The sequence below is a fragment of the Protomyctophum bolini genome, assembly GCF_963924005.1.
Source record: "Protomyctophum bolini genome assembly, chromosome: 6".
NCBI classification, from domain to species: domain Eukaryota; kingdom Metazoa; phylum Chordata; class Actinopteri; order Myctophiformes; family Myctophidae; genus Protomyctophum; species Protomyctophum bolini.
Genome location: NC_137867.1, coordinates 24,235,091 through 24,262,191, shown reverse-complemented (window position 1 = coordinate 24,262,191; position 27,101 = coordinate 24,235,091). Strand labels below are relative to the sequence as shown.

Genomic DNA, 27,101 nt, shown 5'->3' with positions numbered 1-27,101 from the left:
TAACAATTTCGAGTTGTAGTCTTGTTAGGTTGTGTTTACATTTGCGCTGTGGCACTGCTTCAATATGTCATAAGAGTCGGAGTGCATCGTCTCTGCCCGAGAGAGACCAGACTCTCCCTTCTGGCAGAATGCAAATGCTGGCAACCCAGCTACAGTATACTAGCCTGGCGGAGATATGCTCTCCACAGTGCGCCCCTTTCAGGTTGAGGTGTGTAAGAACTATAGAAGTAGTCGAGTTCGATCATGATTAATTGGTTCTCCATCGACTTTCAGTAGGTTAACATGAACTTTGAAAACAGCTAGCCTAGAGCCTAGGCTAGCTGTTTTCAAAGTTTCAAAAAAAAAAAAGCCTCTAAACTAGAGGCTATGTATATTTTTTTAAATCTGTCTTTCCTATATATCTAAGCTACTCTATTGCTGATCGCTCCAGACATTCAGTGGTTGTGAGATTCGGCGGCTGCAGGCTGCGGTATTCGGAGAACTCGCCAGTTTACCAACTCGCTGCGATTTAGTGCATTTTTGTTTTACTTGAGAGAGTGGATATAGTTGTTTAGAGTTAACACTAGAAAAAAAGTAGGAATGCTAAAAGTTTAAACACCACTTATCAATGTCATTGGTATCAGGTTTAATGTTTGTTTTAAAAACGACAATGAAGGGAACATTTAGGTCTACGTCATCTTGTCCCTAACACAAACATATGCCATTAACAATGAAGAGAATTTTGTTTTGTCACTGTTTGTTTACTTTTACATCACCATTACATCACCAATTCAAGTTTCAACATGAGTTAGTTAGACTAATATATTAGTGCCCCTCACTTCACATGTGTGTGATTTTTTATAATCATTATCTACCAGATAGATAATGATTAAAAAAGTTTTTTTTAATGTTGGCATATACCATAACGATGAAGACATTGATAAAGAATTTTCGCCTCGGGACTTGGTAAACTGGCGAGTTCTCCGGTATCCCAGCTGCACCCTATAGCCCTGGTCCAATGCGTTAGCCGTGCGAGTAGCCTCGGTCGGTTAGCGAGCTTTTAATTGATTGAAGTATTTATTAACAGTTTGCAGAATTACAGTAGGCTACATTTCAAGTACAACTCAATACAAAAACTGTCAAAGCAAAGCATTACCCAAAGCATTACACTTGTTTACAAGAGGGTCCACCTTGTTCAATTCATTATAAAGTCGCACTGGACCAGGGGAATACGCTTTGGGGGCGAGCTATCCACGGCTTTGGGCGAGCCGTCTTCACTTTTGGGGCGAGCCGTCTTAACTTTTCGCGGGTGCGAGTTGGCAAAGGGGCGAGATGACGTGTTGCCAACCAGGAATACCGGTAGTATAGCTACACCCGCCCGCCCGCGGATATGCTCCAAATCAGCACGTATGCGAATTACAGTCACTGTCTGTCAGTCACAGACGGACACAAACCCTCTTCTGTGGCTCTCCCCCCGCCACGCAATAAACTGCAGAATATCGTCTCGCTCACTCGCTGTCTGCTATTTGACTGACCAAACATCGATCGAGCTGTTTGGCGCTCGATGTCCCGCTGCAGTCAGAGAGTCACAGTCGACCAGGCTCTGTTTGAAGTGATCTTATAGTGAAGACGTGAATCAATTCAAGCCTCACCCACAGTGCAGAAGGCAGAAGCTTAATTTGTTTAAAAGAAGGACCGACCATAGCCTATGTCCATCTTCTACGTCTATGAGTAGCCTGTCAAGAAGTTTGACTTTGATCCCTGAAACTGAAGGTAAGTAATGCATGCTTGAGTTATCAAGTTAGTTAAGGGCGCTGCACGCAATGAGACTTGGCATTTCCCCCTTAAAAACAAAATAACTAAGCCTGACTAAGACTTTACCAAATGCGTAGGTTATGTACCGTGTAGCTACTAAATTGTGCACCAGCTTGTTCTGAAATGTAATGCGTCTGAGGCCGAGGAACGATCGTTGTAGGGATTTATTGTTTCCATTGTGAAAAGATGACTGTTTTGCTCATACACTGGCTTAATTACCTGGGTTTCCAAGGTAACTGACCAACAACAACCCCTACTCCTCACACCCCACTGGCTGGCTAGTAGATGTTGGAATGTTGTCTATGTAGTTAGCCTACTACTAGTGAATGTCTGGATGTCTGGCTTCAGACAATGGACATAACCAGAGGCTGCCATGAAGCTGCTGAAGAAGAAGCTACAATACACACAGATGAACTTCCCTTGACAGGTCAGTTTTATTCATATTAGCAACTATGACAACCATTTGAAAATCTCAGCTGATCCTCACATTTCTATCACAGACTTGGATGATGTTGATGATGACCATGTGCATGGAATGAAGGTCACTCCTATGAAACTGGACCACTGTGATCTCCTCCTTGATGCCATTGATGCTCAGCTGAGTCAATTGCAGGTTGGTCTATCCTGGGAGTTTGAGGGTATAGGGAATGTTATACATTCTTGACCAATCTGTGAAATAATTGCTGCTTACAAAAAGCTTTCATTATGTGTTAACCAGTAAGACGCGCAAACGCGGGAAGCGAACGCAGCTCGTACATATTTGTTTTTTTTTAAGATAAGTTATTTTTAAGATAAGTTTTTAACTTAGCCATAACCATATAAGGAGTCCCCAAAGCAGCTATACGTCCAAATATGGAGTGTGTTGCATCAATCACAAACAAATCACTCAGCTCCATATATGGGCACAAAGGGGGGACACACACACACAGACAGACAGACAGACAGACAGACAGACAGACAGACAGACATGATCTGCTAGGTCTCATAGTAAGTGCTCAGTGCGTTCGCAATCACTGCGTTCGCAATAAAGCCTAAGGTGTCTATACTTCATGGAACGGAAGCCAATCAAAGTTGGGGTAAATTTGAGAATATGAATGGGATGTCTAATTATGGGTTTTTGGGACTCAGTCCTGAATCCATTCAAACTATTCGTTTTTAGTAAAAGTTTATTCCTGGCCTTAAAATCAGCCACCTATACCTTTCCAGTTTTTGGCCAATAATTAGCTACGGTATTTATGCACATTACGCCAACTAAACACATCCAACATCCCACAAGTTCATATTGGCCAATTGTTTTTTTGTTTTTTATTATTATTTAAATTAGGTCACCCTAAATTTGATTGAAGTTTCTCATGGGAGTTGGGTTGGAACAAATTGAGAGGTGTTCGTATACCTTTATGGTACCATTTATTTTGCAGATTGGTCAAAATGTGTGAAACCTTTCCTAACTAGGGCTACTCTCCAGATTAAATGAAACTCTTGAGGTGCAATATAGGCTCAATATAATGTCATGAAAGTGAGGAAATAGCCAACACACAATGAATGTCCTTTTCACGTGGTTTTATTTACCTCTCACGGACAGAAACAACGGATGCGTTTCAACCAAACAGGTCTTCCTCAGTGTTGACCTGAAAGGAGTCTATCTATGAAATACTATACTGGTTACATCAGTATCCTTTAGTGCTGTGGTAGACTGGTCGTAGTCTCTGGAGCCAGACTGCATGTTGACTCACAATTTTCAGCTGCTTCCGTCATACTATAGCATTCAGAGATTGTTGAATAGTTAATTATTTTATTTAATTATTTATTTAGGAAATAGGGAGAGAGATGGGGGGAAGACATGCGCAAAGGCCGTCAGGATCGGGAGTCAAACCCGCGGCATGCCGTCAGGCTGGCTCAGCAGCCTAGGTGCCTAGACGGTTGAGCTAATCACCCGGGCGAATAGTTAATTATTTTTGTGAGAGTAATTGCAACATGTATCCAGTTTTGATCTCAGACAGTAACCACCAATACTGTAAGCATAAACATAACAGTTAAATTAGTTGTATGTAGGATACAGTTGCATGCACTTATTTCTGTAATATTGCAAAGAAAGAATCAAGGTCATTACATCCGTTACAGTTATAGAACACTCTATTAAACAATATCTGTACAAACATACAGTATTTGCCGTTTGTTCATTTTGTCATAACTAAGGATTGTCCTCCAAGTTCAACATAATTTGAATGTATGCAGGTGCAGAAATATGACATTGAGGGGATTTCCAAAAAGCACCATTACACTGAAGCAGGTAGTATGTTGTGTCATACACTTTGTTTCTGAGGATGATTTTAACATCAGTTATATCAACAGTTACATTTGTTTTCCCCAATAGCACCTCTTTGCCGGAGCCAATCCGTGAGCAAAGACACAGGACTTGGAAGTACAACACAAACAAATGACACCATCTTCTTCATTGATTTGGGGCTGTCTGAGAACAAGGACCAAAGATCAGGTGATACAATATTTGAGTCAGCACTTCGGGTGTCATGTCCTCACAACCTTATTGTAAATCGCTCTGGATTAAGAGCGTCTGCTAAATGCCTAAATTGTAATTGTAAATTGACCTCACTGTAATGGAAGTCCTTTTTGTGTGATTCCATAATCCCTAACTCAAAGATGTCTTTTAGCTCTTATAAACTTTTAATAATAAAATCAGAAGGGAAAACATCCCCAGAGAGTACTGGATATCTGGACCATGCTTTCTGTGTATACAGGAACTCTTTCACTCTGTCTACATCACTTGTCCTGCATGCTCCCTCCTACCCACTATGACCTGGACCACGGTGACTGGATGTGTCTCACCTCTCCATACCCGTCTCTCCTCTGCTCTACCCCCAGAGAGGAGCACAGGTGACCAGGAGGGCCCTGTTGTCCAGAAGGAGATGGAACAGAGGATAGAGGGAGGGATGAGAGAGGACGAGGAAGGTGTTGAGTCCAGGAGGGAGCAATTCGTCTGGAGGCTGGAGAGGCTGCTCGGGAACACTTGTTGTGGAGGTGTTGTGGAGGTAGCAGAGCTACTGCCTCCTTCAGAAAGTATCTGCACGGAGGACTTTGTCAAACGCTTTAGAGAGGAGATGGTGGGACTGACTTTGCCAGACGGGCGCACCACGCAATCAGTCAGAGCTGAAGTGTCAGGGGAAAGAAGACAGACAGAGATCTCACACAACGCAATGTATCAGGGTGACCAGAAGAGGGAACGTTATCTTGACATCAGGAATGGAGAGACAGACACACTTGGGTGTAAAAGTAGAGTTAAACCTCATCATCACCAGCCAGAAAAACAAAGCCAGAGAGTCGAGCAGGACAAATGCATTGCTGGCAATCATGGAAAGATGATGTCAAGCAGGAGTGAAGAACCAGAGTTCAGAGAAGGATGCAAAACACCACAGAAGCCTAGTGATCACAACGAGAGAGAGCACTGTGTTCTCTCTCCAGAAAGACCTGTAGGAGACTCTATAGAACTATCGGTGAAGACATGCTCAAATCTGTCCGTATTATTGCATGATCCATCAGGTGAGAGGATTGGGACCATCTGATGAATACACAAGTGGGGAAAGTGGATGTCCTGTCAAAGGTTTAGGAAAGCTATGACATGGCCTAGTTGTGGCATTATTTGCCACTATGCCTCACCTATTTGTCTCTGTCCTGTGTTTTATCATTTTTCTACAGTTTTGAGACGTTCAGTCTCTGGCCCTCCTTGCAGCAGCAGTGAAACAGAGGTTTTGACAGAATCGGAAGGAAGCAGGCACGATAAGAGCCATTCTCTTAAAATCAGAAGCTTGGCAGGTACCACAAAGAAACATACTGCATCTGCATTCTGCAGCACTCACACACTATTACAAAAGAAAATCCACTCCTTGTTAACAGTAGTTGAAAGCTGCTTCTTTCCTCTGAAGGAGTCCCTGTGTGCAGTTTTGACACAGTGTCCATCGACAGTGATCTGGACTCTGTCAGTACACAGCAGGTCAGACGCCACATTCACAGTCAGCCAGGTGAGAGATGGGAGTAAAACTATAAAATACAAGAAAGAAAATGAGTAACAACATTTTTCTGTTTGAGAGTCTCATGGTGCACTCACGCGGGCAGACGCAACTTTGGTTGGATTTGGAGCAGCTCCATGCATCATTGCGTCTTTGCATCGTCTTATCGCTGGCTTCCTTTGACAATGAATGGTAGACTGCATCTTTTACATCTGCCCGTGTGAACGCACCATCAGGAGCAGTGATTGAATTCTAGGGGCTCCATTTTCGTTCAATCTTTCTAAATACACTGTTTGGGGATTTAGCAGTGGGGAAGGGGTGTTCCCGGTGTCTGCAAAATAGATAGCGGGTGACGCTGGACCAAAATACCATTAAGGGACAGAGCAAGCTCCTATACTCGTACATTTTCTGGCCACGTCGCGGGAAACGGTGGCGACAAAAATGGAGCCCTAGGTCTCTCTGGCTCTGCAGTGTCTTTTGCAGTATATTGTCCACATGGAGTTCTAAGTTAGTTGTACCCAAACATGGGTTCCATGATCTCAGTGTGACAACAGTAGTAACTATAAAGCCCGGGAATGACTCAAAGTTATTGGTGAGGGCCCCCAAGGGCTGCAGCCGTGGTGATGGAATCTGTTGTGTCAACATCAATGCTGACAGTGTCTGAGATCATCTTGGTGAGGCCCCAGGGGCCGTGGTCTGTATTTGATTCATGTCAGGTGTAAGTCAGTGAGTGAAGGGGGTGAGCTAGGCATGATTGTTTCTGTTGACCATCACCGTTTATATTTTGTTTGCCTTCAGTTTCCTTTATGTAAGTTTTAGTACAATTCTTTATGGACCTTCATTATTAAGGGGCGCTAGCTCCTTCTATAAACAGCTTTTGTCCCCACACGTCTCAAGATTTGACATTGACAATGCACGGAGAAATGACGTCAGAATTCCGCTAAATATGGCGTAAATTAAACATCAAAACATTAAATGCCATTGACACTGAAGGGAAAATGTACGTCATATGTAAACGAGCAAATCAGCTAACCAATCACAGGCAAGAGGCATTCTGATTGACCAGTATAAGATGATACATGATGTATGATGATAAGAGATGATAATTCCGCTAAATATGACGTAAATTAAACATCAAAACATTAAACGCCATTGACATTGCAGGAAAAACTTACGTCATATGTAAACGAGTTGGTGGGAGCGCTTGGCCAATAAGGGACCACCTTATGTACCTTATGTAGCTATGTCAAATGTCCACTAACATAAATTGATGTACAAGAGCGGCGAGCAGAATTATATTGTGTGCGGACATTCCACTTTTTTCTTCGTTCAGTAATGTTTTGGGTCCAGCACCGTATTCTGAAACTTCGTTTTCCTGCTTTACAATGACAAGAGCACCCATCATTTCACACAGGTGTGATTTTTTGTTTGTTACTAAACCACAGGCAAGACGTTGTTGAGTTGAAATGTGTGACAGTATCTGCCAAAGCTCAGACTCTTAGTGCTACTTTTAAATGTTTCCGTTTATTGGGAAGAACTACAGTAAGAAGTAGTCGCTAGAATAGTGTTTTGCCAAAATGGATATACTGTTAGATATAGTATAGTAAGCTAATATATTTTCAAAGAGCAACTTTAACATGGCATGTAATTAACATGAGAGATGTGATCCAATAGGATGGCGTTCAGTCATTCAGTTTGTCAGAGACATGGATGACCAGAGTGATTATGACACACACACACAGGAGCCAAGTGAAGGTACAAGTGGGATACATTCTCTATCTAACTGATTCCATCACTTTTAGATCAGTTGGCCTGTATGTACAGTACAATAGTAGTGACATCATTTAAACTTGCTTTTGATTTTTCACCTAGTCCTGACAACCGCACATAGGCCTACAACTGGGACTGGTGTGAATGCATCCCTCCGTAGAACACGACATAATAGAAGAGTCACTCCCAGGTAACCCCAGTGAGGTTAGATTGCAAAATGTAGACTACATTTATGGGCTGTCGGGTAGAAATCTCTCATCTTCATATTTGAACTTTTTATGCTTTTATAAATGAAGGCCCTTCGTCATTCTATAGTGTCACGCAAACTGTAGCAAAAGTAGCCGATTTACAAGCTCAAAGCACGTCGCAGTACGGTGCATTTTGACCTTGTAGATCGGCTACTTTTGCGTGACACTGTGTAGAATAACGAAGGCCTTCATTTATAAAAGCATATAAAGCATAATTTTTTTTTTATTCTGAATCGACATAATGAGGTTTCCACCCGGCAGCAACAATAATATACAACCTCAAGTGCAACTGCGTATTCTTCTATGCTTTTCTAGATTTGTGCATTCTTTGGGTGAGGATGATGAGGACACTGATGAGGGAGGTTCCTGCTGGAGAAACAGGCACAGCGGTAGGCCTTATAAGTCACCAGAGATGACGTCAGACTGGGTCAAGATGAACCAGTCGCCATCCACCCTCCAATATGTGAGAACAACCACTTAGTATACTCATTAGAGAAATGTTGTTTTTACTCACATGCTACAATTTAGGCATTTATCAGACAGACTCTTTTCCATACCGACTTACAGTGCAAGTGCGAGATTGGAATAAGCAGACTAAGCATGAACTCTAGTCAATTAACAACAAGGTAAATAATCACAGTGTAGTACCTCAAAGAAATTAGGATACCAAATGTCTATGCTGCAACCCAATTTGCCCTTCGGGGACACTAAATAAACTTGAACCTTGAACCTTGCTGTGTGAAAAGGAGGGGGACAGACTATGTTTGAAGAGATCTCAGTTGAGTTGAGTGAAGTGAAGGTCTCCTTCTCTGTGCCATCACAGAACAGCTCTAAATGAAGGGCCCTTTGGACAAGGACAGTCATTTATAGTACCCCTGATATCTCAGATTTTTTGGTCCCGTTGATTCCTTCACACATTCCTGCTTGTCGATCTGTTTGTTTGTGGTGTTTTTTTCTTCTTCTACAATGGCACCATAGTAGCATTGTTCTTATTATATGTCCAACTTTTAGTGTGTGTGCAAACACAAACTTTGTCCTACACAAACATTAAATGTCATTGACAATGAATGGACCATTTAGAGTGTTCGTGTAAACACAAACATTGCATAACACAAACATTGAAGATGAAGGTGAGGAAGCTAATTCGGATTGGCCGGAATGAGATAATGTATGATGATGCACGATGTTCTCACTTGGTGATCTCACTTCACATGAGTTTTTTGTTACAGAGAGCAACGAGTGTGTCCATGCTGGAGAGAGAGGAGATGGAACGACAGCTGGACAATGCCAAAACAGAGCTGTTTGCTGAACACAGGCACTCAAGAGAGAAGATGGATTTAATGCAAGAGGTATTGTATTAACCTTAAACTTTATGTATGAAGAAGTTAAATTGGTTTTGTTTGGATTTATAGATTTTTCTTTTTTGCTATGAGAAAGGGATTTTTAATAGATAGATGTTTAATTATAGTGTCCTGCACCACAAGATGCCCAGCCTGCACGGGCTTACAAGACACTCACAAAATTAACATACACCAAGATACACCACAATACATGAACATATTGATTCAAGGATGTGGGTTAGCGAATTAGTGAGATACTTACGGATACATCATTCTCCAACGCAACTGCCATGCCTTCTTTATGAATTAAAACAACTTAATATATAACATACATACATACATACATACATATTTATACACATTTTTTAAATAAATTAAGGTATGGTGGGCTGGGCTTTTTACAAAAAAGCCCCACTTTTAAATACTACACACATACATACATACATACATATCTACATGCATACATTTCAGAAGTTTTAGCAGTTTTTAAGGACCCACTTTTAGGCCAGTGCACCAGAGCAAACTCTTGCCTTTTTTTAAACCCTACCCATTTTAACCAAATACATACATACATACATACAACCCTATTTTGGAGTAGTTTTAAATAAATTAAGGTATGGTGGGCTGGGCTTTTTACAAAAAAGCCCCCCTTTTAAATACTACACACATACGTACATACATACATACATACATACATATCTACATGCATACATTTCAGAAGTTTTAGCAGTTTTTAAGGACCCACTTTTAGGCCAGTGCACCAGAGCAAACTCTTGCCTTTTTTTAAACCCTACCCATTTTAACCAAATACATACATACATACATACATACATACAATGTTAATAGTAATCTGTGTTCTATATGTGGATATATTTGTTGGGAGCAGAAGTTGGAGGAGGCTTGTGAGGAGCTCCAGCAAGTAACAGAGGAGGCGATCTCTCTGAGGAGCAGGTGTGCTGTTATAGATGATAAGGTATTCAACCATTAATTACTTTCACATACTCGTGTGAAGTGAGGGGCGCCTCACTCCTTTAAACAAACATCGTACTACAAACATTAAAGGTCCACAGACTTGGCTGCCACATGACGTCATGTTTAGTGCCTTAAACAAACATAAGAAATCCATAGACTTGGCTACTACTCTATGTTTGCTCTAAACCAGGAGTCACCAACCGGGGGTTCGCGATCTACCGGTAGCTCGCGGGAACCTTTCGAGTCGATCGCGAAGTGTCAGACCCATTGGAATGCAAATGCTTGCCTTTCAGGCTGCTCCGTCTCGCAGCCTCGCACTGACTGAATGAGAAGAGCAGCCGGGCGATTCCCCGTCATTTGCATTTTGAACGGATCGTTCACGGAAGTGACCGGATCGGTTTCGTTCACCAAAAAGAACTAGTTATTTTGATTCGTTCGTTCATGACCGACTAAACGGCGGTGAAAAGTTGACTTCACTGACTGATTTATAAACGGCTTCGAGTCAGTGTTACTTCCATGTTGCGTAGCACTATCCAATCTTTGGTATCTTTGGCAGCAGCAGCTGTAGGCTATTTTGTCGCGTTAATGAAACCAAACGCTACACGCGGTGCAGGATTATTATTTCATGTGAATCATGTCAAAATGAAAAGATGATGATGTGGTTGGCACACAGCGCAGCAGCAACGCAGCACAGCAGCCCGAGAACACAATAAGAAATATAACATTATTATTCTCCTCCTCCTCCAACAACTCGATAACGTTCTCATTTTAGTTTGTTACTCATTTTCTGAGCCATGCAAATAAACAACAACCAGCACTGACTGGAGACGGAGAGGTTCATGTGCCCTGCGCGTAAAGCTTAGCCAGAAACAGGACTGTCACTGCGTCAGCATGGATGTAGCCTCGGAAACCCAGACGTTATATTTCCAGCACAGAGGTGAGGGGGGGTATCGCACGCTGAGAGCCACATACACAGCTGCATTTGGTTTTTAATTAAAGGCGCGTTCTGAATATACCAGTCTGCAATGCAAACTAATAGCCGAGTGCACTCCAGGGCATATGCATAGGGAAAGAATGACTTCTGTCCGTGACAATAATCAATGCTACAGTTTGATTTCTGTACACACGCACACATAGAGCAAAAAATATGATAAATATGAAATATGAAAACCTGTTGAAGTACAACGCATGAGTCAATTAAGTAGCTGCTTTTGTATCAAACCCTTTCCTCTTTACTGAGCCTACTGTCATTGAACTGCTGTCCGATAAAATGCAGGATGTGTTTGCATTAACTTCAGATATTTAAATGGAGATTATTGGATTAGTAAGTGACTGTCACCTGCAGGTCAGAGCTAAAGAGAAGGAATTTTGGTCTCTTGTGAGCAGAGAAGTATCCCCTGATTGTGTCGTGTGCACTGAAGCTGCATGCCTATACTTTGGTTCCACGTACTTATGTGAAATGGCCTTTTCACAAATGAAAATAATAAAATCCAAGTTTAGAACTCGTATGACTGACTCACATCTTAATGACACCCTCAGACTGGCAATCACTAAATATGAACCAGATTTCAAAACGCTTGCAGATAAAGTGCAGTCACAGCAGTCTCATTAAAGGTGGGCTGACCCTGAGAGTATGTCACCATATCTGTGCAAATATATATGGTCATGTTATGCCTATGTCATTTGAACATCTGCCAATGTGAATATTCATTGAAATGAGAAACAAAATATTTCTAATACTAATTATTTCTAATTTGTCTTAATATTATTTGACATTGATAATATAACTTACTATAAGTATTTATTCTAATTTAAGCTTTAGTCTTTGTGTGGATGTGTGCACATGCATTGAGCCTGTCAGAAATAGCAACAAAACAAGTGTTTTTTCTAACACGTTTTAGTGGTAGATCTTGGCTTACAATTGGGAATAAAATGGGCTCTTGGGCTTGAAAAGGTTGGTTACCACTGCTCTAAACAAACATCAATAAAAGTCCATAGACTTGGCTGCCATATGACGTAATTTCCGAGCGTATATCTTTTCTACGTCCGAGCATAGACATGGTAACGCTCCACCTGCCTCTGATTGGCCTACCGACACAGCCGGTGTCTCCGAGGTGGAAGATACAGTACATGCTGGATATTCTGCTGCGCCAAGGATAGTCCTTGTGCTGCGCGAGGTTACTCTGTGTGGGAAATAAATAAATAATACAAGTACGATATATAATACAAGAGAATGACAGCTTGGCACGCACGACAGTAACTTTTATTTTTTGTATAAGAAGCAAACTAATATTGTTTATGCCGTTGGCCTGTTTATTTGTATACATGTGTAAACTTGAAACATTATTGTACTGTAAAAAGGTCTCTTTTCCCTTGATCTTTATCTTTTTTACTAGAATTGGATTAATACACAATAATCAACACTAACACTTTAATTTATAACACAGCCAAATCAAATCATAGTACATACGCGTGTACGCGCGTGTTCAATCAATTATTCCATCAAAGCAAAGGGCACAAGCAATATTAGTTTGCCTCTTATACTGCAGTTACTGCCGCGTGTTGCCATTCTCTTGTACGTATTATACCCTTGCATCTCGGAGGACAGGCAAGACGGGCAGTGTCGGTAGGCCAATCAGAGGCAGTTGGGCGTTACCATGTCTATGCTCGGACGTAGAATAGATATAAGCAATTTCCGACATCCAGACGTTGGAGGGGCTAGTGCCCCTCAAAATGAAACCCTGATATTCATCTTTTAAACTCAAGCCACTGTGTCTACAGTACAGCCCTATCCTGCCTATTACGTAGCTGTCACCCTACTCTTCTCTACTCTCTCTGCCCTTTATTTGTCTCATACCTATGGAGTTTCAATTGCAGGAGACACAGGGACATTTAGGAGAATGCAAGCTTAAGGTAGGAGCCCTGGAGAAGATTTTGACTCGGAAGGAGCTTCAGCTTCTGGATTTCCAGGAGCAACAGAGTCGCCTCCAGGCGGAGAGAGATGGGCTGCAGGAAACGCTACAGAGCATTAAAAAGCAACACTACAGTGCACTCAGAAACACCCAGGAGCAAGCACAAAGGCTGATGCTCAGTATGTGTGGTAGCAGTGGTGCTACAGATATAAAACCCATTTTAAGCCTGGAACCAAGCCATCCTGGCTCCTGGACAATCATGACCATAAAAATGGTCGCCACGGCTATGCCCTTTACAGATGTGTCTATGATTATATTCAAACGGTGCCCATTTTGTGACTATTGTCAATAATAAACTTCACGTAACAAACCGATCCTCTCCTTTTCAGGAAACTGAAATTGAGCAGCTGAAATCTGAGTTGGCTTCGGTTCATGAGCAAGAGATCCTGAAGGTAATGAAGGATCTCGTAATACTCACTATGCTGAACCATTAAATGTTTTTTTTCAATCCTGACACTCCGTGTGTGTGTGTGTGTGTGTGTGTGTGTGTGTGTGTGTGTGTGTGTGTGTGTGTGTGTGTGTGTGTGTGTGCTTTGAAAGAACATGGGCTCTGTTTTTCACACAGCGCATTGAGTCTATTCAGATCAGATACATACAGTAAACGTGATTAAAAATAAAATAGAGTACCAAAGTCCTAACATCTGATCACTCGCTCATCCTCTAGGTCAGTGGTTTTCAACCCTTTTCATATCAAGGCCCATGATTTATTCGGCATTTGAGCACTTTTGTTCTCGTTGATCAAAATAACAATTCTTGTACATTCTCTAATTGTGTAGACTTCTTGTAAATTAAGTAATGCCGATGTTTAACAATAATATAATATAACTCTTGAGCGTGTAAAATGAAACCAAATGGACCCTACGGTCCATTTGGTTTCATTTTACACTCAAGGGTTAAAGATCTATGAGGGTCAATTTGGTTACCAACTCTCCATCATTTAGCTGGGGACCACCTGGAACCCCCTGAAGGACCACTGGTGGTCCCCAGACCACTAGTTGAAAACCACTGCTCTAGGTCACTGAGGTTTCTCTCTATGGAAAATAACAATGGGTCAGCTAAGGATCGTTTCATATAAGAATTGTGGTTCAAAAATCCCAAATGTCCCAGCGCTATTGTCAGGGTGGTGGGAGGCTCTGTATCGTTTACGATAGTCAGTCACTCAAATTTGATAGTCTCATCAGTGCCCATACCCGAAGGCGGGGTTGGCGAAAGGGCCTTTCTGTGTGGAGTTTGCATGTTCTCCCCGTGTCCCCTAGGGTAGGTACCCTCACAAAAACATGCAGTAATCCTGGTCTCTAAACTGCCTCCCCCTGGCCAGCCGGGGCGCCTGATGGAGGGGAAAGGAACTGGTTGGAATAACGTGTTCCTTCCACGCGCTACGTCCAACCAGGGAAACTCCCCCCTGTCAGGTGTAAAGGAGCAACTTGAACACTCAGGCATGAAGGAAGCATGAGTTAAGTCCGTTGCTCTCCCCAGGTTGGCGGAGGGTGTGTAGAGCCCAGGATCACAGTAGATGATTGGCACAGGGGTGAAAAATGGGTTACAAAATCGTGGGATAAAAAATATAATAAAAATAAATAAATAATGATAGTCTGTCTCTGGCGAAAATGTCATTAATTTGGCAGCAGTGACATTAGCGTTTTCTCACCGTCAGTTGACGCTTCATACCCATATGAGTCAATCCGTCGGGATCATTTGTTTATTTTTGGAATACAGTTCTTATATGCCGCAATATTAAACACGTCAATGGGAATTCAGAATGGGGGGAAAAAACGTGACCCAGGTAGAATGCATACATTTAGTCAGACTTCGGTGCTCTGTACAGGTCCCTAAAGAAAAAAGTGAAAACCTCTGGTCTGCCCCACACTGAGTGTGTGGGGTAGTGCCATCGCTACCTGTACGGCGCAATACGCACTGCGAGTAGGGCAACATGCCGAGGGGGGGGCAAAAAAATGTGCCAAAAAGTGCCATGCCGACCAGAGTAATGGTAATAACGAGCAGCTGTGTGTGCGTCCTCAGTCACAAACAGTGAAAATATCTGGATGAGGAATAGCAGCGCTCTTGTCGGGAGGGGGAGCAGCACAAATATCCCACGAGTAGGGCAACCAAATGGTCAGCTACGTCCCTGATGTGGGGTTTGTTTCCTCTGCTCTGACCCCTTCCCCCCCACCTTGTTGACAGCAAAAAGAGAAAGAAGGGAGGATGCTAAGAGAATCTCTTGAGCAGCAGAAGGAGGCAATGAGGAAACATGAAGAGAAGCTGCATGAAGAAACCCTGAATAAGGCACGAATACTACAATCTGACAAATGCCAACAAAAGTTTCTCTCATTTCATGATATTAAATGATATGTTTACTCCCACTCAGGTGCTCAAGGCAATAGAGCTGGAAAGAAGGAAGTGGGAGCCGGAAAAGGAGGAAGCTCTGCGGGTGCAGAGTGTGTTACTGCAAGAACAAGCCCGGGAGAGGTTGGAGAACATGAGGAGTGACATGGAGAGAGAGAAGAGATATGCACTAACTCTTCAAAATAAAGTTGTGGAACTGCAGACGGTAAGATGGCCCTCAATCATGACATGCAACATTGCTATTAGAATAAATGTACCTCCCATGTCTTATTTACAATATTTCACATCTGTATAAGAGAGTGCAGGATTTGGAGAGTGAGCGCTGTGCACAGCAGAGAGAGCAGGAGTCGATGCTGGCTGAAATGATGAGAACTCGTGATGAGCTGCAGCAGCTACGAAGACACACAGAAGAGGTGGAAGGGCACAGTAAACGTTCTCAACATGCATCCTCCCACAAGTTACACACAAAAGTTGAGAAAGTGTAATGTAATTATGGTGTTCTATGGTCATAGGAGACTGAGCAAAGGGTATTGAGGATGGAACAGGCTGTTCAGATGGCTGAGGAAGAGGCTGGCAGACTCCGCATGGTGCTGGAAGAGACGCAGAACAGTCAAAAGCGAACCGCAACTCATATGGAACAGCAGCTTAGGCACTGGGCCCAAGAACTAATGTCAGAATGCCAGCATCTTCAACTCATACTGAAACAGACTGGACCTAGAGAAAAGAATATACAACTCCCTCACAGGTACACCTACCTCCACAGGTGCCCATCAATACCTGCACTTTTGATTCCAAAAAGGGAAACATATTGTACATTTCAATATGGATATGTCATGGTCATGTGATGTTCAGCTGTTGATTTGGTTGTTTCTGCTTTCTTTGTGCAGCCCTACAGTTGCCCAAGCGGTTACAAACCTTCAAGCCCTCACAGATCAGGTAAAACACTTAATTTACCATCTGCATCAGGATCTCGAGTCTCACAAACGAACCACACAGCAGCTGAGTCGAGATAAGGTATGCTTCACTGGACATAGGCCCTCATTCATCAATCGAGTGTAAAATCTGCCACAGATTCGAGTGCCGGTTTCGTAGTACACCCACGTCGCCACGGCATTTATAAAGTGATCGCAAACAGCTGATCCTTCCTTAATTTCGTTCTGACGTTAATAAATGTGACGGCTGAAATCTATCTGGCACGCCCTATGAAATTAAGCCTCGCCCTCGTTTTTGCGACTGAACACATGAAATACGACCTGTGGGAACCATGGAAACCATGGAAAAAAGTTTCTCCCGTGCCTTGCATGAATTAAATAAAGTTGTAGGCCTACCCTGTCTGTTTCCCTCTCACCTCGCTTGCCTTGCTGTCAAGACTCATGTCCACGCAGGCACGCACGCAACTACATGACACGTACATCGACATCGCCATGAATGGAATTAGTTTGTATAGGCTAGCCTATATACATTTTACCCATTCGTGCGCAGTGCACGGCGAAGGCGTGATACTGCTGTGATATTAAAGTCCTGTGGATGACTCAGTGATGCCTGCATGAGAGATAGGCTATCATGTCGTCAAGGCAGTCATAATCAACGTTTATGTATCGTGATTTGATCATTGATGAACGAATCATAAACATATGGATGAAGGCTTGCCGCTTGCATGTGTGCTGGTATGTGTTGGCGACGCACGCCGCGGTCCCGTCCTCCCGACCCCCGAAAATGATCTCGCTTTTATCTGTCAAAACTGTCAAAACCTGTCTAAGCACTTATTTAAATGGTGAATGATTAAGCCCCTTACACCTGCCTGCTAGTACTTACTACAAATAGGCAAGCTGTATGCTTGTCATTGTCACTTGGAAATAAAGGCGTGCAGTCCATTTATGCCTTTTTTTTATAATATCATAATCACATATGCCGCATCACCGCATGTGCTCCAAAATCATCTCACAAGTGCGCTTGCATAACAAGGCCAGTAAAGCACTGTTTGATTAAGCACAAACTAATACATTGTAAACATGTTATATTGTTTTTAATTGCGCGATTTTAATTACTTGTAAAGTTGGAAATCTCTCCCTTTTTTTTTTACATACACATACCGTTTTATATTAACATTTTAGGAGTGAAAACATATGTTTAGATGCCTGTGACAGCGTGTCAGCAGTTCAGACAAGGCTGCTCCGCTTGTGTACGACAGAAAAACAGCCAAGAAAAAAGCGTAAGCAAGCTGCCGACCAGACGTGGGTTTTGAACGTTGTCAAGTTCAATTTCAAGCTTTGCCGGAAATGGTAAATGTCGAAAATGTCGGCAATTTCGGCGTGCACCCATATTTTGGCGTACGCACGGTTGATAAATGAGGGCCATAGTCTCCATTCAGAATGCATGGACGTTCATGTGTTTACAACTTTAGATTTGTTGTTATTCAGGAGTGGGAGTTAAACATTCAGAGGAAGATGATGGAGATTGAGAAAGACCAGGCGTTGGACGCCCTGAAGGCAAGGCTGATTCAGGTATGAGCATTGACCTCATGATAGTACAGTAGCACTCTTTGAGAATCAACGTGAAGGTGGACCTAACATACAGAGTAACATTTGGCGTGTTCTTTTAAAAACGGACCCTTACAGATTCAGTTCTTGCTATCTCACAGTTAAAGGACTATTTAGTGTGAAATAGCTCTTTATTCCCAAGTATTGCTGTAGTATTTTATTTTATTTTATCTTTTTGATCTCTCCAGCTCTTTTTTTTCTCAAATTTTCAGGTCTGTAGTGTATACCAGTTTATCTAATCAGAAGGGAGAACTACTGGCTATAGGCTGGACAATTGAAATTAAAAGTGATTAGAGGAATATTTTTTTTCTCATTAAATTTTTATTCGTTTTTTGAACAAAACACAGAGCATAGTCATTATACAGTGTATAAAATTGAACTCAAAACATTCACTCTCACATGCATACTCGTGTGCGCGCATAGAGGAATATTTTAATGATGGTGGTCCTCTTGGGGTAAAAACATGTCAACATTGCAACTGCAAGCATTTTGTGGAGTAAAACCTTTGTATTTCATCAACCCTGCCAATCAGAATCATCTTTATTGTCACATCACAGTTTTAACAAGTAAAAAAGTGCATCGTTTTTGTGCATAGTTCCCATCGTGTTATTTTTACAAAAAAACAAAAAAGAAAGGGAAGAAGAGGGGGAGGGAGGGGGAGTTAGGAGATCAAGGCCAGAAAGAAACTTTTAAATTAAAAGCCACACTCGTGAATCTGAACCGGGGAAGAAATTCGACCATGTGTAATCTGTCAGGTAATAAACTAACACCTTTCTACTGGCAAGTATTTCATACAGCTGAATACACACAAATCAAACTATCTCTTTAAACTAATAATATATAATTGGAACTGGAACGCTCTGAAATAAAAAATGGGTTCTCTCTCCTGATTAGATGAAATTGATGTCCCGCCTGAAAATGTATTGTCTCTTTATTACAGAACTGGAGAGATGCAGAGATTACTCAACTCTACTTTATATCAGAATTTTGAGTCTTCACTTTATAACAAAACATCTTTTTGTTATAACATACCCAATAAATATCACTACTTTAGCGCCTTTAACGCTCCAGACTTTAACTGTTATATGAATGCACCACACCCACTACAGCGTTGTTACATCTGGTCTCTTATTTCTGCAGGAGCACATGGAGGAGCTCAGTACTCTGAATCGGGCCCAGGGTGGGGAGGGAGTGGCAGCCTCTCTGCGCAGGCAACTGCAGGCCAAAGACCAAGAGCTGAGAGATGTCCAGAGGAGCATGAGCCAGTGGAAAGAACATACAGCGAACCGCCTGGCATGCAAATTTGAGGAAGAAATGACAGCAGAGCTTGAGAGGTAATATACTATTTCTTTATTTATATTTATTTATCCTGTTTAAGTCAAAAACCGGGTTGTTTGTTAATAATAATAATAGCTCAGATTTATATAGTGCTTTTCTGAATACCCAAAGCGCTTTACAGGGAACACTAAGAACAGACTTTATTAAGAGAAAAAAGACAAAATAAAACATAACAGATACAGGGTTAAAAAGATAAAAGGATAAGCGAGACGTCAACTGGGGAAAGCTTTTTTGAAGAGGTGGGTTTTGAGTGAGGTTTTGAAAGAGGGGAGAGAGGGAGCAGCTCTGAGGTGGTTGGGGAGTTCATTCCAGAGTTTGGGGGCCGAAACGTAGAAGGCCCTGTCACCCCAGGTGCGGTACTTGGCCTTGCGGACCTTCAGGAGGTTGGCTTCACTGGACCTGAGGGAACGGGGGGGGGGACATATGGTTCAAGAAGATCGGAAAGATAGGGGGGAGCCAGGTTATTGAGAGCTTTGTAGGTGGTGAGCAGGATTTTGTAGTGAATTCTTTGTTTGATGGGAAGCCAGTGTAGGTCGTGGAGGACGGGTGTGATGTGGTCTCTGGAGCGTGTACTGGTGAGCAGGCGGGCAGCGGAGTTTTGCACGTGTTGTAGTTTATTGAGGACTTTGGAGGTGGTGCCATAGAGTATACTGTTGCAGTAGTCAATCCGGGATGTGATGAATGCGTGTATGAGGGTTTCAGCGGCAGTGAGAGACAGAGAAGGCCGGAGGCGGGCGATATTCCTGAGGTGGAAGAAGGCGGTTCGGGTGATCTGGTTTATGTGGGGGAGGAATGAGAGGGTGGAGTCAAATGTGACACCAAGGTTACGGATGTGGGGGGAGGTTGTAACAGTGGAGCCATCGATATTGAGGGTGAAGTTCTGGGTGGAGCTGGTGAGAGAGTTGGGGCCGATGAGGAGGATTTCAGATTTGTTGCAGTTTAGTTTTAAAAAGTTCTTTTGCATCCATAGTTTGATATCAGTGAGGCAGGTGGTGAGGGTGGAGTGGGTGGCAGCAGTGATGGTCTTGGTGGAGAGGTAGAGTTGTGTGTCGTCGGCATAGCAGTGGAACTGGAGGTTATGGTGACGGAGGATTTGCCCAAGAGGTAGGATGTAAATGATGAAGAGGAGAGGACCAAGTACAGAGCCCTGGGGGACGCCGTGGGTGACTGGGGCAGTGGAGGAGTGACAGTTGTTGATGGAGATGAACTGGTGGCGGTCAGAGAGATATGATTTCAGCCAGGAGAGGGCAGTGTGTGTTATTCCGAGGGAGGACTGAAGGCGTGAGATGAGGGTGGAGTGATTGATGGTGTCAAAAGCGGCAGAGAGGTCCAGGAGGATGAGGATGGAGAGGGAACCAGAGTCGGCGGAGAGTAGGATGTCATTGGTAACTTTGAGGAGGGCTGTTTCTGTACTGTGCATTGAGCGGAAACCGGATTGAAATATTTCATAGAGGTTATTTGAGTCCAGGTGTGATTTTAGTTGGGAGGCGACTGCTCTTTCTAGTATTTTGGAGATGAAGGGGAGGTTGGAGATGGGGCGGTAGTTGTTGGGGGTGTCAGGGTCTAGTCCGGGTTTTTTGAGAATGGGGGTGACAGCAGCCAGTTTGAGGGCAGGTGGGATGAAACCAGAGGACAGGGAGGTGTTGATGATTTTGGTGATGGTTGGGGAGAGAGCTGGGAGGCAGGCCATGACTAGGGAGGAGGGCATGGGATCCAGGATGCAGGTGGATGCCTTCATGCCGGAGGTTATGGTGGTGGATAGGTCCGATGTGGTGATCTCGGTGAAGGTAGTGAGTGGTTGACCAGAGAACAGAGGGGGGGTAGGTTCAGGATCCGGGGGAGTGGTGGAGGAGGGGATGGCCAGTTCAGAGTGAATGTTGACTATTTTCGTTTGGAAAAATGTGAGAAATGATTCACATTTACTGGTAGTGAAGGAGGAGGTGGTGGTGTCCATGGGTTTGAGCAGGTTGCTGACGGTGGAGAAGAGGGTTTTGGGGTTATTGCTGCCAGATTGAATAATGGAGGAGTAGTGGGAGGTGCGTGCACTGTTTGTATTGCTGCTGGTGTGAGTTGTAGGCCTCGGAGTGAACCGTTAGACCAGTTTTGTTGACTAGCCGTTCAAGCTTTCGGCCCTCAGCCTTAAGGTGGCGGAGGTGGTCTGTGTACCAGGGGGCAGAGTTGGTGTAGGAGACAGGTTTTGTTTTTATGGGAGCGAGCTGATTTAGGCAGGTGGAGAGGGCATTGTTGTAGTTATTGACTAGGTCAGTCGGGGAGGCATTTTTGGTGAGTGAGTGGTCGGAGATTGTGTCAGTCAGGAGGGAGGAAGGGGCACGGTGGCACAGTTGGTAGTGCTGTCGCCTCACAGCTAGAAGGTCCTTGGTTCGATTCCCGCTCGGGGCGCTGTGGGTGCTGGCGGCGTGTTTCCTCCTCCGCGTCATCAGTGCCCATACCCGAAGGTGGGGTTGGCGAAAGGGCCTTTCTGTGTGGAGTTTGCATGTTCTCCCCGTGTCCCCTAGGGTAGATACCCTCACAAAAACATGCAGTAATCCTGGTCTCTAAACTGCCTCCCCCTGGCCAGCCGGGGCGCCTGATGGAGGGGAAAGGAACTGGTTGGAATAACGTGTTCCTTCCACGCGCTACGTCCAACCAGGGAATCTCCCCCCTGTCAGGTGTAAAGGAGCAACTTGGACACTCAAGCATGAAGGAAGCATGAGTTAAGTCTGTTGCTCTCCCCAGGTTGGCGGAGGGTGTGTAGAGCCCAGGATCACATTAGATGATTGACACAGGGGTGAAAAATGGGTTACAAAATCGTGGGATAAAATAATATATAAAAAAAAAAAGTCAGGAGGGAGGAGAGAGCGGGGGGCTGGATGGATTTGAGGTTGCGAAATGTGATGAGGCGTTTATGCTTGATGGCAGGGGTGGGGATGTCAATGTCAACGGTGAGGGCCAGGTGGTCAGAGAAGGTGGAGAGGGTGGAGCCGGAGTTGGAAAGGTTGCTGATGGAGGTTCCGGTGGTGCATATCAGGTCTAGAGTGTGACCTTGTCTGTGTGTGGGAAAGTCTACATGCTGGGTTATATTAAAACAGTTTAAAATGTCCAGGAATTCAGTGGCAGGTGGGGAGTTGAGTGAGTCCACGTGAAAATTGAAATCACCGAGTAATAGGACAGATGGAGAGATGGCACAGAGCTGGGTGAGGAATGTGGAAAAATCAGAGGGAAATGAAGGATTGGGTTTGGGGGGGCGATAGATGACTGCAGTAACCAGGGGTTTGGGGCCACATAGTTTAAAAACCAGTTGTTCAAATGAGGGAGAGGATGGAATTGTGACTGGGCTGGTTTTTATGTGTTGTCGATGTATTATGGCTAAACCACCTCCTCGTTTATCAAGCCGTGGTTTGTCCATATAGATGTATCCTGGGGGTGTGGTTTGGTTGAGTGAAATGTATTCTAGGGGTTTTTGCCAGGTTTCAGTAATGCAGAAAATATCTATTTTATTGTCTGTTATAAAGTCGCTGAGTATGAGTCCTTTGTCTGTTAAAGATCGGGTGTTGAACAGAGACATTTTGAGACATGAATTGAGTTTGACGGATAGTGGCGCTTTGATCAGCGGCTGTAGACAGGCGGGGGCGGGGCGCACGTGTTGTTGTTGTTACTGTTGCTACTAATAGTATAATTAGATGATGGTGACTGGGCCATACTCGTACTGTTAGACCTTTAGTGCAGCCTTTGACACGGTCGACACTCCATCTTGCTGGCTCGTAGCAAACATGGGCTGGCGTACATGCGCTCTTACCTGAGCAACAGAACCTTCTCTGTTGTCTCAGGGGACACCTCTTCCCCATCAGCCCCTCTTACATGTGGCGTCCCGCAGGGCTCTGTCCTTGACCGCCTCTGTTCTCCATCTATATGCTGGATCTAGGTCACATCATCCGCAAGCATAAACTCAATTTTCACTGCTATGCGGATGACTCATGAATATATGTCAAATCCCCAACCACAGGAAGCTTAGACGGTCTAATGGCTCGTACACACTGCCCGATATTTGCTCCGATTATGCTGTCGGGGACCATTTTTGGCGCTCGCTGACAAAAACCCAGATCTGACGCAAGATGGGGCTTTGATAGCCACGGTTTTGCTCGCTGTGTGTGAAAGGGTCTGTGTGTGAAAGGGTCTGTGTGTGAAAGGGTCTGTGTGTGAAAGGGTCTGTGAGAAGATATAGCGCAGATAAAAGCGCTCGCCGAGGCCTCCCCGACCGTTTCTGAATATCAAGCAGGTTTGATATTTGGCTCTCTCGCCGACTGGACATGGTACAGTATGAACTGGGTTGATATTTGGCTCTCTCGCCGACTGGACATGGTACAGTATGAACTGGGTTGCGACCCAATGCCAGAGTCAGTGTAATTGGTTTTCGATGGTGACGTAATGACGATATATTTTAGTGTCGGGAGGATTAAAGGTAATGCTCCTATGTATACATGTATGTAATCTGGCACCACTGCCATATCAGGCACAAGTAGTCATTACATCATTTGCTGGGGAATAGTTCTAAATCGATAAAACTGTATTCCTTTTATAGATAGAAACTTGTACCATACTTAATAATAATACTTTTTTACATGCATAAACAATTCAAACGTTCCTTCACAGAGAAACTGAGATTTGACAGTTTGTAGCGGTCAAAAGTACTTGCGCGCTCTGCTTGCGCACTAATGGCCTACTAGTGTGCAACAAGCAAGTATGCACTCGAGTGCAGTCATTGACACCTGCACTGTTTTTAACTTTCTTAGTTTACTAATTGTCTATTGCGTAGCTCAACTTCTTGTTGTTGTTCAGGACTTTGTAACGCATGTTTTAAAAAGTGCTATATAAATAAAGTTATTATAATAATAATTATTATTATTATAATAATAATTATATTTTGTATCATAATTATATCATTATTAATGTTCTTTGGACAAGAATTACAATTTAATACAATTCTTGTATTTGTCATTGCAGGTGCAACTAAATTAAGTCTGCAATTAAATGTCTGATTTCATTCTACCAGGGAATTCGTTCATATAGTGACCTGGAAGCCCTGTAGCTGTAGGTCCTTGTAGATTGATTGAATGAATACTGTATTAGCAGGTTTGTCAACAGTACAGCAGGTAGGTTATGCCAAAAGGTTATGCTAAAAGGATAACACAAAAAGCCACAGGGTGCTTGTTTCCATTATTGATAGAATTTAATTCATGTTATATTTTGTAAATAAATTGTGTTCTCATTTCTGACATTTCCCAGGTGCAAGGCAAAGTTATTAAAGGGAAGGTAAATGGTTTTCATAGAGATAGCATGTCTGTCAGGCAGTGCCGGTTCTAGGCCTTTTGAGGCCCTAGGCAACATATTATACAGAGCCCCCCCCCCTCCTGCTTTGCCACGCCGGATAAAAATTGTAAATTTGCCATGAAAATGCTTCAATCTGGTGCACTTTGAGATCAAAATTAAGAAGCTAGGTTGGGGCCACATGTGGCCAGTAGCCCATGTAAGGGATACATGAAAAAAAAAATCTTCTCCCTGTGACGAGGCCCCCTCAGTGGTTGAGGCCCTAGGCGACCGCCTAGTTCACCTATGCCTAGAACCGGCCCTGCTGTCAGGACTAAACCTACACTAGATGCAATACTAACTGGTGCTTTTGTTGTCCCCATGACAAACCATGATCTCATCTCAGTTCACTGCAGTCGCTTACTTACACCATGCGTAACATGTGAGAGATTGAGATGGTGAACTCCTCCATATCTCCAAAGCAATGCAAATTTCTAACTTACTGTCTGGATACGTTTGTGCTTCAGAAAGACATCAAAGTCACAAGAAGAGAAGCAGAGCAACCGTGAGATACTTGAAGGAGACATGAGACTCATTGCTAGGGTAAATGTAAAGCATTGTGTGAAACCTGAGGAATAATGAACATCACACACACGTCCTCTGAGAACAAATGTTGCCAAATGGATTACAGGTCCATTTGGAAACATTTGTATACTCATCCGGTCTCAGACTGATAACATGATGATCCATTAATGTTTAATAACCCTTAATACTAGTAATCTGTTCAGTTTTCAAACGTGGCCTCTCTCAGTCCCATCAGGAAGGCAACGACTGTGGAGCTCAGTGCTCAGTCCCCTCTCCTTCCTTCCATGTTGGGGACTCTGTTGCCTCCCCTGGGCCCACCTCAGATATGGCCTCTTTCAAGCTATTGCGTCACCTCCAGAGCCGAGTCAGGCAGCTCCGGGCAGAGAATCAGGCCTACACCTGCAGTTCTCCTCTGAAAAAGATGTCTTTGGATTTGTCTGGGTCCTATCTTGAGACAGTGAGTGATCTTTGGTGTGTAACCTAATCTATCCTCTTGGAGGGTTATCCAGTGAATAGATTCACAATGATATTAAGCTAATGACTGTGGGACAATTTCATTAACTTTATCTACACAAGCTTTAAAGTTTATAAATATGCTGCACATGTGAAGGACTCCCTGCCTCTCAACGTGAACTGTACCTTTACCTTTTGAGGTAAAGAACTTAGGTAGGAAAGGTAACTTGGTACACTGATATACCTGTAATCAGACTCCCTTAAGAGGGAACATTTATTTTGCAAGTTATGTCAATGTAATGTTTGTACATTCTAAACTTACTTCTGAGCATTTTGTATTATGATAATGAAAATGCTGCCATTTTAACAGAACTATGATTCACATTTGAATTATATTATGGCTGTCCTTGTGTTTGTATATAATTAGCTAAACTGGTTATCTCCAAACTAGATCACACCATCCCAAGACACTGAAGACGGTGCGCACATTTGGACCCACTCTATCAGCACAGCCCTGAGCTGAATACAGCATGTTGAACTTCACTATTAAATGACTATGTGGAAGACTATCTATATATATATATATCCCAAAGTCAGAGCCACAAGCATTTCTAGGAATTTGTGTAGACCTTAAAAGACCTGAATCATCCACTATAACCTATGTACTGTACTTCTCCACGTGATGGGTAATTGACACTTACAGGTCAGTGTCACAATAAAAAATGTGGCTGTTAAAGTTCATACACCCAGTGACTCATGGTTTGAAGCAGTTTTACTGCTCAACTTAAGGTTAGACTAACCGTAGAGGGTAGATCATGTGAGCTTAGATCATGTGATCTGCATGCATCATTAGGACAGCTTCATAAGGCTGACATTACTCTTGTGTAGGAATCCCGACAAAGTAAAATCCTCACTGTTAGGAGTGTAAAACGTATTTGCTTACATTTGTACACTCAGTTTTACAAATTGACACATTAACACTAAGGATTTTAGTGTGGTATGTTATCACATGTCTTCTGGTCTTCATCTTGTACACTTGTACACAAATTGCAATGAATAAACAGGCATATTTTTCCTCACATGTTGAATTGTGCAATTAACATTCAATATCCAAACTAAGAAACTTGTATTACATTTCATTCAGGTATTTGTTAAATACCACACTATACATTATGACACAAAATGTGTCTTGAAGTAAAACATTACGAATATAGCCACATAAGTAACATTTTAATTAAAAACAAATATAAAGTATTAACACTTGTTCAAGGTTTCTGGTAAAGAACATTGGAGAATACAGCCAAATAAAGAGTGGGCTTTTGTTTGTTCACAGAATGCTGGCTTAAGTAGCCTTATGGAAGGAGGCTGATCCCCGTAAAACAAATAAGCATTGCTGTATATGGTGCAATATATACACTCC

At 43.0% G+C, this 27,101-nt stretch overlaps 1 protein-coding gene across 1 annotated transcript; it reads left to right on the top strand.

Annotated features, from left to right (window-relative positions):
• Positions 1-1,598: 1,598 nt before the first annotated feature.
• Positions 1,599-27,101, top strand: LOC308316380 (uncharacterized protein). The gene is made up of 23 exons (XM_080764974.1): positions 1,599-1,752; positions 2,027-2,221; positions 2,295-2,407; positions 4,030-4,084; positions 4,169-4,288; positions 5,506-5,622; positions 5,733-5,828; positions 7,491-7,571; positions 7,689-7,776; positions 8,150-8,297; positions 9,064-9,183; positions 10,061-10,147; positions 13,448-13,510; positions 15,300-15,401; positions 15,484-15,666; positions 15,758-15,874; positions 15,974-16,206; positions 16,349-16,475; positions 17,882-17,965; positions 19,142-19,335; positions 25,171-25,246; positions 25,455-25,685; positions 26,133-27,101. The coding sequence occupies exons 2-23, from the start codon at positions 2,146-2,148 to the stop codon at positions 26,202-26,204; spliced, it is 2,583 nt and encodes an 860-aa protein (XP_080621100.1). The 5' UTR covers positions 1,599-1,752; positions 2,027-2,145; the 3' UTR covers positions 26,205-27,101.